At 43.9% G+C, this 15,003-nt stretch overlaps 2 protein-coding genes across 14 annotated transcripts in view; one reads left to right on the top strand and one right to left on the bottom strand.

Annotated features, from left to right (window-relative positions):
• Positions 1-15,003, bottom strand: part of LOC308650243 (MHC class I polypeptide-related sequence B-like) — a 601,646-nt gene that overhangs the window by 74,909 nt on the left and 511,734 nt on the right. The gene's annotated exons all lie outside the window — the stretch shown is intronic.
• LOC308650241 (MHC class I polypeptide-related sequence B-like) overlaps positions 8,450-15,003 on the top strand; it is a 167,606-nt gene continuing 161,052 nt past the window's right edge. For all 12 annotated transcript variants that reach the window (XR_014022298.1, XR_014022299.1, XR_014022300.1 and 9 more), the window contains exons 1-2: positions 8,450-8,582; positions 14,620-14,883. Coding sequence is in view for 9 of the 12 variants with exons in the window: in XM_081296244.1 (XP_081152370.1) it covers positions 8,513-8,582; positions 14,620-14,883 (334 nt within the window). In the remaining 3 variants the exon portion in view is untranslated. The remainder of the gene's footprint in view (positions 8,583-14,619; positions 14,884-15,003) is intronic.

Below are 15,003 nucleotides of genomic sequence, written 5' to 3'. Positions count from 1 at the left end.
CTTTTTGTGAGAAACTAGGCCAAAGTGATTTCTCTGAAGCACCAAGAACTCTTGGGACAAAATTCATTTTTTGGTTTGTAACACCTATTCAGATGGTTTCTCTGAGGATTGTGGAAAGAATGAAATAAACAGGAATTCAGGAATTCTCTAAGTACTGGAGCTAAAGAAGAATGCTCAGAATCCAGTCCTACCTCTCCTACCCCACCCCCACCCTTGAAGTTTGTCACCTTAGGCCTCTTTGCCCCCTGAAGCCCACACTTGTATATCCTCTCTCATGGTTCTGTATCTACTTTGTTTTGGTTCTGGCTCCAGCTCACAGTCCTCCCAGAAATCTGATGGAGGTCACCCACATGCTCAGAATTGTCAACTCTTCATTTTTTTTAAACCTCTCAGCAGCTTTCCCCACAATCTATATAATTTGCTGTATTTCTAGAATTTGTTAAACAAATTTTATTAGGAAGTAGTTCTCTCAGGAAGAAAAGAATAGAGAATTATAAGAAAGCTTACGAAGCCACCACCCGCATTTATTAATTCATAGCATTTTTTATTATTAATGACCATATGCATTATATATAGCAAATAATAGAAACATATGCAGACAGCCCTCATTTTGCACAGTTCTAATATATGAGCATTTCAAGTAATACTGTACTGAGCCAGGAAAGTATTGCCTGTGGAGCTCCGTGCAGTGGCACACACCTGGAAGACTTGGGATGCTGACAGAGGATTGCAAGTTGCAGGCTAGCCGCAGCAGCTTAGCAAGACCCTGTCTCAAGATTTTAAAAAATAGAAAGGGGTGGGGGTATGGCTTGGTAGTAAAGTGCTCCTAGGTTAAAACCCCAGTACCCATCCCGCCTCCCTCCCAAAAAAAAACTACAAAAAAAATGTATGTGGAAGATGTGTCCTTTTTCTAAAATCTGATTATGTATTCATTTTAGTTGTTGATGGGCCTTTATTTTTTATTTATATGTGGTACTAAGAATCGAACCCAGTGCCTCACACATTGGAGTCAAGTGCTCTACCACTGAGCCACAAACCCAGCCCCAAGATGTTTTTTTATTGGGTTGAACCTATTGCCTCACACATGCATGCTAAGCAAGTGCTCTACTACTAAGTTATATCCCCAGCCCTGAGGGTATGTATTGAACCTCATATGCCTTTATATATATTTTTACAGGTGTGTGTGTGTGTGTGTGTGTGTGTGTGTGTGTGTCATTTATTTGTTGGCTTTCTTTTGGTTCTGGGAATTAAACCTAGGGCCTCAAATATGCTAAAAATGTCCTCTACCACTGAGCTACCCCACCACCAGTTCCCCTAAATTTCTTTTTAAAAAATTTCCTTAGTAATAGGGATTGAACCCAGGGGTGCTCTAAGACTAAACACATCTTCAGCCTATTTTGAGACAAAGTTTCCCTGAATTGCCCAGGCTGTCTTGAATTTGACATTCTCCTGCTTCAGCCTCTAGAGTCGTTGGGATTACAGGTGTGCACCTTCATGCTTGGCTTCACTTCCAGGATTTTAAATATCTACATACAAATGAATCCAAAAAGTGTATCTCTACATAATTTTATAATTTAAAAAATTGTACCCATATAGGCCCTTTCTTTTTATCTTTTTTTTTTTTAACCAGAGATTGAATCCAAGAGCACTCAACAACCACTGAGCCACGTCCCCAGCCCTTTTTGTATTTTATTTAGAAATAGGGTCTCACTGAGTTGATTAGGTCCTTGCTAGGTTGCTGAGGTTGACTTTGAACTCAGGATCCTCCACCCTCAGCCTCCTGAGCCACTGGGATTATAGGCATTTGCCACCACTCCCAGCTGGTACTTTCATATATTATAGGTGAGAGAGCCATCCCACTTCAGGAATGTGTTAAAAAGTATACTTGCACACCTTCAAAATGACTCTATGTAAAATTATATGTTGTAGTATTATTTATAAAAGAAAAAAAAAGTTGGGGCTGGGGGTGTATCTTTGTGGTAGAGTGTGTGTCTAGCATGTATGAGGCTTTGGATTCATCCCCAGCATTGAAACATTGAAAAAGCAGGATGTGGGAGAAATAGAGAAAGAAAAAGAAGTAATTCAAAGGGGTTAAAAAACATTGTGTAGGGGCTGGAGATATAGCTCAGTTTGTAGAGTGCTTGCCTCTCATGCACAAGTCCCTGGGTTCAGTCCCCAACATCAACAAACAAAAAAATGGGCACAGGCAGTTTTTTTTTTTTTTTAAAGAGAGAGAGAGAAGTTTTTAATGTTTATTTTTTAGTTTTTGGCGGACACAACAACTTGTTTGTATATGGTGCTAAGGATCGAACCCGGGCGAGCGCGCTACCGCTTGAGCCACATCCCCAGCCCCATAGGCAGTTTTTAATATTCCCTCCTGGGATGGTTTCCATGTTACCCTGTAAGGGGAAAAAAGCAAGGTACAAGAAAGCATATGCAGTTTGCTATAGTTTGTGTGAAAAGGCAAAAACATTTATATTTGTTTACATATACATAAAGTGCCTTTGGAAGACTCAAGAATAAATTGGTATCAGTGGCTGCTTGTCAGGGATAGAACAAGGGTGAGAGAGACTTTCTTTTTGAATCTGTTGAATTTTGAATAAAGAGAAAGTAAAACAAAAGATAATTCCAAGGAAGACAAAACCAAAAAAAATCCCAAATTAAAATCTTTAAAACTGGGGGTGTAGTCAGTTGTTGAATACTGGGATCAATTCCCAGCACCAAAAACAAAACAAAACTTGGATAGAAAGAATTCTTTTAACTTCATTATGATAAAAGAAATTTGTTTAAGAATAAGCATTCCTTAAACAAGGATGTTTACTAACATTTTTACTCAACTTTTCTTTTTAATTGAATTTGCTTTCTTTACATATCTTTTACTCACTATAAGATAGAATAATTTTTAAAAATTTATTAAATGAATGCAGTTTGTTCAGAGAAGGAAATTTTGAGCAAACTCACAGAGCTTGTGACTTCAATAAGCTCAGGGCGCCCTCTAGTGCCTGTGAAATGCAGAAAAGAGCCCTAGCTGTGTTCCTTTAGGATACCTGGTTGTTACCTCCCAGGTTGTTACCTCCCTGGTTCTGGGGATTGAACTCAGAGGTGCTTCACCACGAGCTACATCCTCAGCACTTTTTATTTTGAGACAGGATCTCACTAAGTTGCTTAGGGCCTTGATAGGTTTCTGAGATTGGCCTTGAACTTGCTATTGTCCTGCCTCAGCCTCCTGAGTAGCTGGGCTTACAGGTGTGCACTACCACATGCAGCTAGAACAAGTGATTGAAGCCAGCTGCCATGAGCCCATGATATTATTCCTATAAGTTTCTCATACTCATCAGACTGGCACTCCATCTTTGTGTCAAAAGGACTCTCAAACTGGGTGTGGTGGCACATACTTGTAATTCCAATGATTCAGGAAGCTGAAGCAGAAGAATGAGAAGATCAAGGACAACCTGAGCAACTTAGTAAGACCTTGTCTCAAAGTAAAAAATAAAAAGTGCTGGGGATGTAGCTCAGTGGTAGAGCATACCACAAAACAAACAAACAAATAAACAGAAACTCTCAAAGCTCCTCTGGTAATACCGTAGCACCCCCAAACAGTAGAGAGGCAGTATAGCAAGACCTGAAAGTCAATGTCACAAAAGGTGGGAGGACCTGAGGATAAAGCATCCAGACTATGGAGCTGCAGGAGCTCAAGTGGCTGTGTGAAAAGCTCTGTTTCTGGATCACCTTCCGAGGGTGTTCCCTTTTGGGTATTCTGCCATTCCTGGACCCTCAGGAAGTCTACACTTTATCCTTGCAGCATTATTTAGGATACACCAGGTGCAATATACCTTGTCCTATTTCTTTGCCTCATAGCCTTCTTTTAGCTCTTTTTGTGGTTCTGGAAACTGATAGTTTGGTCTCCCTACACTGGTCAACCACTCTACTACAAGGTACAGCTTCAGCCCTTTCATTTTTAAAAATTTGAGATAGGGTCCCACTAAGTTGCCCAGTTTGGCCTCAACTGGAGGTCTTCCTGCTTCAGATTCCCTAGTGGTCAGGATTACAGGTATGCACCACCACACAGGCTTCCAGTCCTCTTCTGACATCCAAAACCAAGTCTGATGGGTTTGGGCCAGTGGCTCTCAATGTGTGGTCCCAGGAGTTATTAGAAATGCATCGCCCAGGGCTGGGGATGAGCTCAGTGGCTAAGGTTTACCTAACTTTCCTGCTAGCTGGGTTCCATCTGCTAGCATCACAGGTACACACACAACCATCAGAACTTAGAAATGTAATTTTCAGGTCCTATTCACACCTGCCGAAACAGAAACTGCAGTGTGTATGTGTGTGTGTGTATGTGTGTGTGTGTGTGTGTGTGTGTGTTGGGGGTACTGGGGGTTGAGCCCCAGGGATATCCTGTTTTTCTTTTAGGTTTAAAAGGCCATTTATTAATCTTAAATATTTGCAACTCATGTATGAAAATACTTACCAGCTTAGGGGCTGGGGTTGTGGCTCAGTGGTACAGCTCTTGCCTTTCATATGTGAGGCACTGGGTTTGATCCTCAGCACCACATAAAAAATAAATAAATAAATAACTAAAACAGGGGCTGGGGATGTGGCTCAAGCAGTAGCGCGCTCGCCTGGCATGCGTGCAGCCCGGGTTCGATCCTCAGCACCACATACAAGCAAAGATGTTGTGTCCGCCAAAAACTAAAAAAAAAATAAACATTAAAATTCTCTCTCTCTCTCTCTCTCTCTCTCTCTCTCTCTCTCTCTCTCTCACTCTATCTTTAAAAAAGAGTATAGAAAACCTATTCATTGGGCTGGGGTTGTGGCTCAAGCGGTAGCGCGCTCGCCTGGCATGTGTGCGGCCCGGGTTCGATCCTCAGCACCACATACCAACAAAGATGTTGTGTCCACCGAGAACTAAAAAATAAATATTAAAAATTCTCTCTCTCTCTCTCTCTCTTTCCTCTCTCACTCTCTCTTTAAAAAAATATTAAAAAAGAAAACCTATTCATTGAAAGAATAGCAGAAAATTTCCCTAATTTAAAAAAAAAAAACTAAAACAAAGATATTTTTTAAAAAAAGGAAGGAAGAAAGAAAATACTTATCAGTTTATTACCAATGGACTATTTTATTTGAAGGAGACTTCCCCTGTCATATATATATATATATATATATATATATATATATATATATATATCCACAAACATATCTCTTCCTCCGTGGACCACTTCTTGGCTCTGCACTGAAGTCCCCAGAGAAATCTTCTGCAGGTTCTGGAGAAGGTCAGAGCCCTGAGGCAAATGAAACAGCTCCCAGCCAGTGCATGTTTTAAAGTGGGTAATAGTGATGCTGAACTGTCTGATGCCTTGTGCTCTAGGATCTCTGCAATGGTCACCTGATTGATTTTCCATGTCATGATTGTCAGCCTAATGTTGGCACTGTTGATGAGCTTGAATTGGGTTTGGAGGAAAAATCAGGAACAACCATCTGGTCCATTGTCATGTTCAATTTCTGGAGAAGGTGACCAGGAGTTCAGCAACTGGGGAGCACAGAGCACTGATAAAGCAGGTGCTATCATGAGGGAACTGGAGGGGGGACCTGGGGACCCTTCAGTGGTACAGCTGGGCTGAGACTCAAAACCCAATACCACTGAGCTACATCCCCAGTTCTTTTTAGTTTGTTTTTTTTTAAATATTTATTTATTTAGTTTTCGGCAGACACAACATCTTTGTTTGTATGTGGTGCTGAGGATCGAACCCGGGCCGCACGCATGCCAGTCGAGCGCGCTACCGCTTGAGCCATATCCCCAGCCCTTTACTTTTTATTTTGACACAAGGTCTAGCTGAGCTGCCTAGCTGGCCTCAAACTTGCTATCCTCCTGCCTCAGCCTCTGGAGTAGTTGAAATTACTGGTATGCACCACTTCAGCTAAATATATTTTTAAAATTATTTTTAAATTTTTGGTATCAGGGATTGAACCCAGGGGTGCTTAACCATTAAGCCACACCCCCAGCCCCTTTTTATGATTTATTTTGAGACAGGGTCTCCCTAAGTTACTGAGGCTGACTTTGAACTCACAACTCTCCTGCCTCCACCTCCTAGGATTACATGCATATGCCTGGCATATATATATTTTAAACCTTAGGAAACTAGGCCTGGTGGTAGATACCTGTAATTTCAGCAATTTTGGAGTATGCAGGAGGATCACAAGTTCAAGGCCAGCCTGGGCAACTTAGTAAAATTGTCTCAAAATTAAAACTCAGTGGTAGAGCCTGCCTAGGTTCCATCCCCAGTAAGAAGAATAAAAGAGAAACAACAAAAACAAAACTGTCTGGAGTTGTCATCATTGGAAATATAGAACTTTGCTTCACTTCCTTACATTTGTTTTAAGCTTAACAGAGTCCCAGTTCTTGGGCAGTGGCCCACATCAGGGGCCCCAAACCTGCAGGGCCTCCTCTGAAGCTTTTTCTCTCTGGCAGTCACCTCAATGCCCTGGAAGCAACCTGTTTTTTTTTTTTTTTTTTTTTTTTTTTTAGTTGTTATTGGGCCTTTATCTTATTCATTTATTTATATTGGTGCTGAGAATTGAACATGAATGCAAGGCAAGTGCTCTACCACAGAGTCACAACCCAGCCCTTGTATGTAATTATTAAAGCAGTAAAAGTCTTTTTTTTTGGGGGGGGAGGGGTGTGGGGGATAAGCAGAATGAGAGTGTGCTGCAGCTGGCTCACCTGGGAAGCCCTGGAAGGAGGGTAGATATCACAGAGGAAAGGGTTTGGGACCAGGTGTCAGGGGAGTTGGGTTTTCTCTCCCACTCTGCAGCAAAGGTCATTCTTTTGACCTCCATTAATGAAAATAGACTCTCCAAGAATGGGCCTGGACTCCAGTGCCTCCTGTGCAAAACAAATTATCTTGATTAAAATAATTAATAATAGCCAGGCATGGTGGCCCACCCCTGTAGTCCTAACCACTTGGGAGGCAGAGACATGGTAAATTCAAGGGCAGTCTGGACAACTTGGTGAGACAGTGCCTCAAAATTAAGTTGCTTAGCACCTTGCTTTCTGCAGAGGCTGGCTTTGAACTTATGATCCTCCTGCTTCAGCCTCTCAAGCTGCCGGGAGTACAGTTGTGCACTACTGCACTCAGCTTGTTTGTGTAATCTTGACTTGTTCTGTGAGCTTCAGAATTTTCTGCTACAGATCAGCAATGGCAACCTTCTTGTGCTGGTCTGGTTTCATTCACAGAGTCTGTGTGGAGGCTGCCATCTGTGGTAGAGGCCACGAGACTAAAAGTCTGGCGAGGTTGCTTACTTCGAATCTCTTGATTCTTTAGGCAGTTGCCTCCTGTCCTGGTAGACATGCAGCAGCCTCACAAGCTATTTCCATCACAGTGGAGTTGGTAGGAGCATCAGTTATGGATGAAGACCTGGGTGGGCTTGAATGTATAGCTGCTGCCATCTCCTGCCCAGATTTCCTGTTAATTTGATAATTTAAGGAGATTAGTTTTTGAGGCTTCTGGCTTGCCCCCCATTACTATGCAAACTCCTTGCCCTCTTCATCTTTGGTGGCACTTAGATCTGCTGCACAACAGATTCAGAGCTGTAGGATGGGCAGGAACACCATCAATCTCAGCACATGTGGTCTGACTTTCCAGATCCGTTTCAGGTTCTCCATCTGCCCAGATTTTCTCAGCTTCATGTGTGGACACTGATGACCTTGTGCAGTGGTGCTGAAAGAGATGCTTCAAGCCTTGGCCAATTGCATTCATGTTCTCCAAAGCATATGGGCCATTTTAGATAACTTGCTCTGATTCTGTCTACTTTCAGAACTTTGTATCTCAGAATTTGCCTCCAGGATCAGGGTCCTCCAGGATCAAGGTCCAGATATTGCCTAAAGGCTCCATCAGTAGACTTAAGATACTTATTTGTGAAAAAAAGGAAAAAAGGATTAGGTAGGTTTTTAAACAACAACTATGCATGAAGCTGTGAGATTGCCTACCCTCATCACTCTTCCTTTTCACTTTGTTTTTTTCTCTTGTGGTGTCATGGGGATTGAACTCAGGACCTTGTGCATAGGAGGTAATCATTCTACTCACTGAGCTACACCTCCATTGTTCCTCAAGTACGTCTAAGGATGTACAGGAATCCTGTCAAGAAAAGACAGGGGCTGGGGATGTGGCTTAAGCTGTAGTGCGCTCATCTGGCATGCGCGGGGCGCTGGGTTTGATCCTTAGCACCACATAAAAATAAAACAAAGTTGTTGTGTCCACCGGAAAATTAAAAAAAAATATTAAAAAATTCTCTCTCTTTAAGAAAAAAAAATGCTTTAAAAAGTACGTGAGAGGGCAAGCCCAACGCGTTAGACACTCCTCTCTGCGCAGCTGCTACTTAAGCAACAGAGTGACAGAGTGAGGTCAGTGTTCCTCCGCTCAACCACAGGCTCTGCTTATGCGGTTTTTCCCGAGCACTTTTGAGTTTTTCGCCACCAGTCCGGTTTGCTGAAGGGGTGGCAGACTCGCTCAGTATGGGGCTCAGCGGTGTCCGGCTGCTCCCGGCCTTGGTTGTCCTCTGTGCTCCCGTGAGTGCCGCAGTTGGTGAGTAGGCTCCTTGCGGACCTTCAGAGCTGTGAGACTCCAGGGCTGCGGGCTGGTTCCAGCGAGAGCCGAGCGTCTCCGGGACTGACGCGCTCAGGTGCAGGATCCCTGGGTGGCAGAGGGGTGTGGTGCTGGACTGGACGCAGCCACTTTGCCGCCGAATCTCAACTCCGCTTTTCTTTTCTTTTTTTCTTTTTCTTTTCTTTTTTTTTTTTTAAGTTTTAGTTACAGATGAACACCATACCTTTATTTTATTTATTTTCATGTGGTGCTGTTTTTTTTTTTTTTTTGAGAGAGAGAGAATTTTAATATTTATTTTTTAGTATTTGGAGGACACAACATCTTTGTTGGTATGTGGTGCTGAGGATCGAACCTGGGCCACACGCATGCCAGGCGAGCGCGCTACCGTTTGAACCACATCCCGAGCCCAGCCACATCCCTAGCCCTCAACTCCGCTTTTCAAGGTTTTCCCCAGTCTCCTTGTCCGGCGACCTAGATCGCCTTGCCGCTTCTTTGCCCTGTGGTTGGTTTTCGCACTTTTATTTTTTTATTTTTTACTTCTGACGCTGCGAGCTCCCGGGGCTGTTCCCCAGGTTACTCCTTTGAGCAATATTCATGGGGATCGCTTCCCACCCGTGTTGGGGAGAAGTTTACAGGCATCCGAAGTCACTGGAGTCCTCAGTACCTGGAGTTGGGAGTCTTCCTTTCCTCCTGCCAGGAGCTGGTAGGGACATGGCCACAGCCGCTGTGGGGACTGTGGCTTCACCCAATGCTCGGGAGATTAGAGGCTGAAGATTTTCTGGGCCAAGAGATTCTTCCTGTGATTTCTCTCAGTTCCACCTTCATTGTCCCCTGGGCTCCTGCTGCCTGGGGGGAGGGGGGTCTTCTCCCCTCTTGCACCCCCTTTACCCTAATAGGAGCTTGTTCGCTACCAGAAATTCCTTGGTTCCAGCTCTCCCTCCTTAGCCTATGGTAAGGAAGCAATGAGGAGAGAGAGAAGTCCCCACAGCATTTATGCATATAGATGGTGCTAGGAATTGGACCTAGGTCCTTGTATACCCTAGGCAAGCACATGGTCAGCCTTTAAACGGGAATTGTAAAGGACATTTTCCTCTTGCTGCTGTGAGCTTCCCAGTTAAAAACCTTTCTCCCACCAGGGCACTGTGCCTCAGGCCCCTAACCCAGCTACTTAGGAGGCAGAGGAAGGAGGTTGGCAAGTTCGAGGTCAGCCTAGGCAACTAAGTATTGCCCTGTCTTAAAAATAAAATAAAATAATAAAAATAGCTAGGGTTATAGCTCAGTAGAACACATTTTTAAATGGAGTCACCTTGCTGTGCTATAGAAAGAACATCAGAACTTACTTCTCCTATCCTTTGATCAATGTCTCTCCTTTTCTATTTACTATCACACTCCAAATCCAGCCTCTGTTAACCACTATGTACTTTCTTTTTCTGAGTTTCAACTTTTTAATATTTTACATTTAGGTTAAAGCATTTTTTCTTTCCTTGCTTGGTTTATTTTACTTAATTCCTCTAGGTTTGTCCATGTTATCCCAAGGGAAAATTACCCGTTTTTATAGGCTGAATAGTATTCTATTGTATGTCACAGTTTTGCTTTTTTTTTTTTTTTTTTGTTTGTTTGCTTTTGAGACTAGGTTCTACTATTCTACTATTTTGCCTGGACTGGTCTTGAAATTCTGGGCTCTTGTGATCTTCCCATCTCAACCTCCTACATAGCTGGGGTTACAAGTGCCTGCCACCATGCTTGGTTAATGCCAAAGTTTTAAAATCTATTCACCTGTTGATGGACACTTAGATTGTTTCCATGTCTTGATTATTGTGAATAATGCTGCAATGAATGCTGATCTTAATTCCTTTGGGTATACATGCAGTAGTAGAAGTAGTGGGATTGCTGGATCATAGAATAATTCTGTTTTTAGATTTGTGTGTGTGTGTGTGTGTGTAGAGTGTGGGTACTGAGGATTGAAGCCAGGAGTACTCTACTACTGAATGACATTACTACCCTCCTCTCCTTTTTTTTTTTTAAATTTATTTTTTATTTTGAGACAAGGTCTCCCTAAATTGCCCAGGTTGGCCTTGAAATTGCAATTCTCCTGCCTTAGCCTCTCAAATCTATGAGATTACAGGTGTGTACCACTCTGCCTAGCTGTTTTTAGCTTTTTGAGGCACCTCCTGTACTGTTTTCCAAAATGACTTACTAAATTACACCACCAATAGTGATCTCTTTTCTCCCCATTCTTGCTGACACTTATCGTTTTTCATGTTTTGACAATAACCAATCTAATAGGTGTGCAGTGTTATCTTGTTTTAGTTTGTATTTGCATTTATTCATATATCTGTTGGTCACTTGTATGTCTTTTTTTTTTTTTTTTGGTACTGAGGATTGAACCCAGAGGTGCTTAGTTACTGAGCAACATCCCTAACCCTTCTAATTTTATTTTTATTTTGAGATAAGGCCTCACTAAGGGCCCACTTAGGGCCTGGAGAAGTTGATGAGACTGGCTTTGAACTTGTGATTCTCCTGCTTCAGGTTCCTGAGCCACTGTGATTATGAGCATGCACCACCATGCCTGGCTGATTTGTAACCATTTTGAAATCTGGTATTGTGACACCTCCAGTTTTGTTGTTTTACTTTTTTGGTATTGGGGATTGAACCCAGGGGCACTCAACCACTGAGCCACATTCTCAGTCCTTTTTGAGACAGGGTCTCGCTAAGTTGCTTAGGGCCTTGCTAAATTGCTGAGGCTGGCTTTGAACTCAGGATCCTCCTGCCACAGCTTCCTCAGCCACTGGGATTACAGGCATGTACCACCGCACCCAGCTAGCTTTGTTCTTTTTGGTGAAGATTACTTTGGTTATTTGGGGTCTTTTGTGGTTTCATATGAATTTTAGGACTTTTAAAAATTTTTCTGTGTGGAATAACATTGAAATTGTGATAATTCTTTCCTTCCCTCCCCCCCCTTCTTTTCCTTTTGTGGTGCTGGATGGAACCCAGGGCCTCACACATGCTAGGAAAGTGCTCTACCATTGAGCTGCACTTCCAGCCAGATGGCCCTAAGTTTCTGATGGAGCTTGAGCTCCAGTCAGTCTTCTCTTCATCAGCACTGCAGGGGCCCTAATGCTGACAGCCACTGGCACAGTGCAGGGCACCGCGACCTCCCTGCCATTGTCAGCATGGCATCCTCCTTCCCCCTCCAGTGCTGGCACCTGCTCTTGGCCCTCTATCTCAGTGGCCTAAACCTCACCTTTGAGAGCCCTCCACACTGTACCCTGCAGGTGCTGGACGGTGTCTGTCCCTCTGCATCTCTCCACTGTGGGAGCTTTCTCTGTTCCCAACCCCTGCCTACCTGTTATGGACCCTCACCAACTTGTATCTGTCACAAGCCCCCTCTTGTGGGACCCTTACAATCACAACAGGCACCCTCATCTGCCTTCATCCAGGACACCGCCTTGTTGTCACCACCACCCAACTTCTCTCAGAGTCACCTGTACCCCATGCCTATCCTTGCTCTGTCCACTTATCTCTCTTGTCCTCCCATCTCCCCTCCCCACCCAGCCCAGAAAAAGTTTCCTGATCCATTGCTCCTTGACCTTTTTTCTCCTCTTTTCGTTGCTTGACCTCAAGGGCTCTTGTTCTCGACACCACGCATCCCAATCCTTGTTTTCGCCACTTAGTTAGTCCTGGTATTCTTCTAGTAAAGCCTCTCTCAGCAGCAGCTTCCTCCTGGGATTTTGTTGTTGTTGTTGTTTGTTTGTTTGTGTTGGGAATTGAACCTGGGGTCTTGTGCTTGATAAGCACACACTCTACCACCAAGCTACACCCCCAGATCTTTGTATATTCTGGACATTAGTTTCTCATTAGATATGTGATTTGCCAATAGTTGTTCCCATTTTAGGGTTACCATTTCCATGGGGGGTGCTTTTTGTGTGTGTATGGTGCTGGAGATTGAACCCAGGGACACTACAACTGAGTTATATCCTTAATGCTTTTTTAAATTTTATTTTGAGACAGGGTCTCACTAAGTTGCTGAGGCTTATGTCCAACCTGCAATCCTCCTGCCTCAGCCTCCCAAGTAGCTGGGATTACAGCCATGCCCAATAGAACATTTTTTTGTGGGTCTTGTTTTTTTGGGGGGTACAGGGGATTGATCTCAGGACTGGTCAATCACTGAGCCACATCCCCAGCCCTATATTGTATTTTATTTAGACACAGGGTCTCACTGAGTTGCTTAGGCCTCACTTTTGCTAAGGCTGGCTTTGAAGTTGCTATCCTCCTGTCTCAGTCTCGAGAGCCACTGGGATTACAGGTGTGTGCCACTGCACCTGGGCATGAGTCTTCTTTGTGTACAGACATATTTAATTTTGGTGAGTCCAATTTATCAAAAATTTTTTCTTTGTAGTCTGTGCATTTTTCTATCTATGAAAGCATGGTCAAACTCTAAGTCATGGAGATTATTCCCAATGTTTTCTTCTAGGAATTTTTAGTTTTAGTTTTTAAGTTTAGGTTTTAGAGTCACATTGCACTAAATTTTTTCTTTCTTTATGTGTGTGTGTGTGTGTGTGTGTGTGTGTGCGCTGATGGTGGTGGTGGTGGTACTGGGGATAGAAACCAGGTCTCTTTACCATTGAGCTATATCCCCAGCCCTTTTTTATTTTATATTTTGAGACAAGGTCTAGCTAAATTAATTGCTGAGACTGGCCTCAAACGTGTGATCCTCTTACCTCAGCCTCCCAAATAACTCGAATTACAGATGTGTGCCACCATGCTTGGCTTTTGGCCTTTCTTTTTTCCTTTTTCAGTGCTGGAGATGGAACCCAGGACTTTGTCTTTGTGCATGCTAGGCAAGCACTCTACCGCTGAGTTACATCCCAGCCCCAAGTTAATATTTTTGTATGGTTTTAGTAGAAGGTCCAACTTCCTTTGTTTGCCTGTGACAATTTAGTTTTCCCAGCCCCCTTTTGTTGAAAAAAATATCAAGGTTCTTTGGGAACACTGCTGCCTGCCTTCCTCAGGGGATGATAACAGGACCATTTACCTCCCTACCTGCGGCCTCATTATGCCACTCTTGCTTTTAGACTCAGTCTACCTTTCACTTCTCTCTAGGTAACAATCCTACTCTAGACTCCTTTCTGGTTACTAACTCCAGCCCCTCTGGCCCCTCCAGCTCTACCTTGTCCATGAGGGGCCTGCACAGAGGCAGAATCTCCTCTCATCTCCCCTGCAACTGCCTGAGCTCCGCAGCCCCTCTGGCCATGAGTCCTTCCATGCTGGGTTCCTCCTGGGCCCTCGCTTGCCTCTGGCAAGCTCTGCTCTGCACCTCTGGCTCTCCTACTCCTGCCTTTCCAACCCTGCAGGCCAGCCTCTGCCCTGGATTCCCTCAGGTACTCTTAGGAAGCCTGTGTCCCCTGCCTTGAGCCCTGGCCTACATGCCTGCCCATCTCCATTTCCCCTCCCTTCACCCCTCACTTTTATCTCCTTTCTCTCTAGTGTCCTAGTTTTGTTGTATTAGAAATTCTTGGGGCTGGGAATGTGGCTCAAGCGGTAGCGCGCTCGCCTGGCATGCGTGCAGCCTGGGTTCGATCCTCAGCACTACATACAAACAAAGATGTTGTGTCAGCAGGAAAAAAAAAAGAAATTCTTCTTCTTGGTTTTTGTCCATGTGCATTTTCATTCTTTCTTTTTCTTTTTTTTCTTTTCTTTTTTGGTACTGGGGATTAAACCCAGGAGTGCTTTACCACTGAGCCACATCCCCAGCCCTTTTTATTTTTTATGTTGAGACCAAGACTCACTATATTGCTTAGGGCCTCACTAAATTGCTGAGGCTGACTTTGAATTTGTGATCCTCCTGCCTCAGCCTCCTGAGTCGCTGGGATTACAGGTGGGCACCACCAGGTCCAGCTGTCTATGTGCATTTTTGAATCTGCAGGGTGGTCAGGAGAGCAGAAGCTTTGGGTTGAACATGGATGGTGCAGTCATTTCCAGGAAGAAGTGTCATTCATTGTTGTTTCTTCCCCAGGAGCCCACAGTCTTCATTACAACCTCACAGTGAGATGTCAAAGTGGATCTGTGCTCTCAAGGTTCTTTGCTCAGGGTCGCTTGGATGATCAGCCCTTCCTGAGCTATGACAGTGAGAGAGGCAGCATAGTGTCCTGTGCACTATGGGCAGAAACAGTCCTGGGACCAGAGACTTGGGACACAGAGACCCAGGACTTGGCAGAGAGTGGGAAGAATCTTAAAGGGACCCTAGCAGATATCAACTTTCTGAAAGAGGAGAAAGGAGGTGAGTGTGGGCAGGGGCAAGGGTGATATGAGGATTTCTCCATGAAGGATGAGAACAGAGAGCAGGGATCTGTCCGTTTTTGTAGCATAGAGCATGGGATTGGGTTCTTTGTTTTGCAAA

The sequence above is a fragment of the Spermophilus citellus genome (assembly GCF_964194105.1).
Source record: "Spermophilus citellus genome assembly, chromosome: 5".
Taxonomy (NCBI): domain Eukaryota; kingdom Metazoa; phylum Chordata; class Mammalia; order Rodentia; family Sciuridae; genus Spermophilus; species Spermophilus citellus.
The sequence above is the reverse complement of the archived record's forward strand: the minus strand, read 5'-3'. Positions and strand labels throughout refer to the sequence as shown.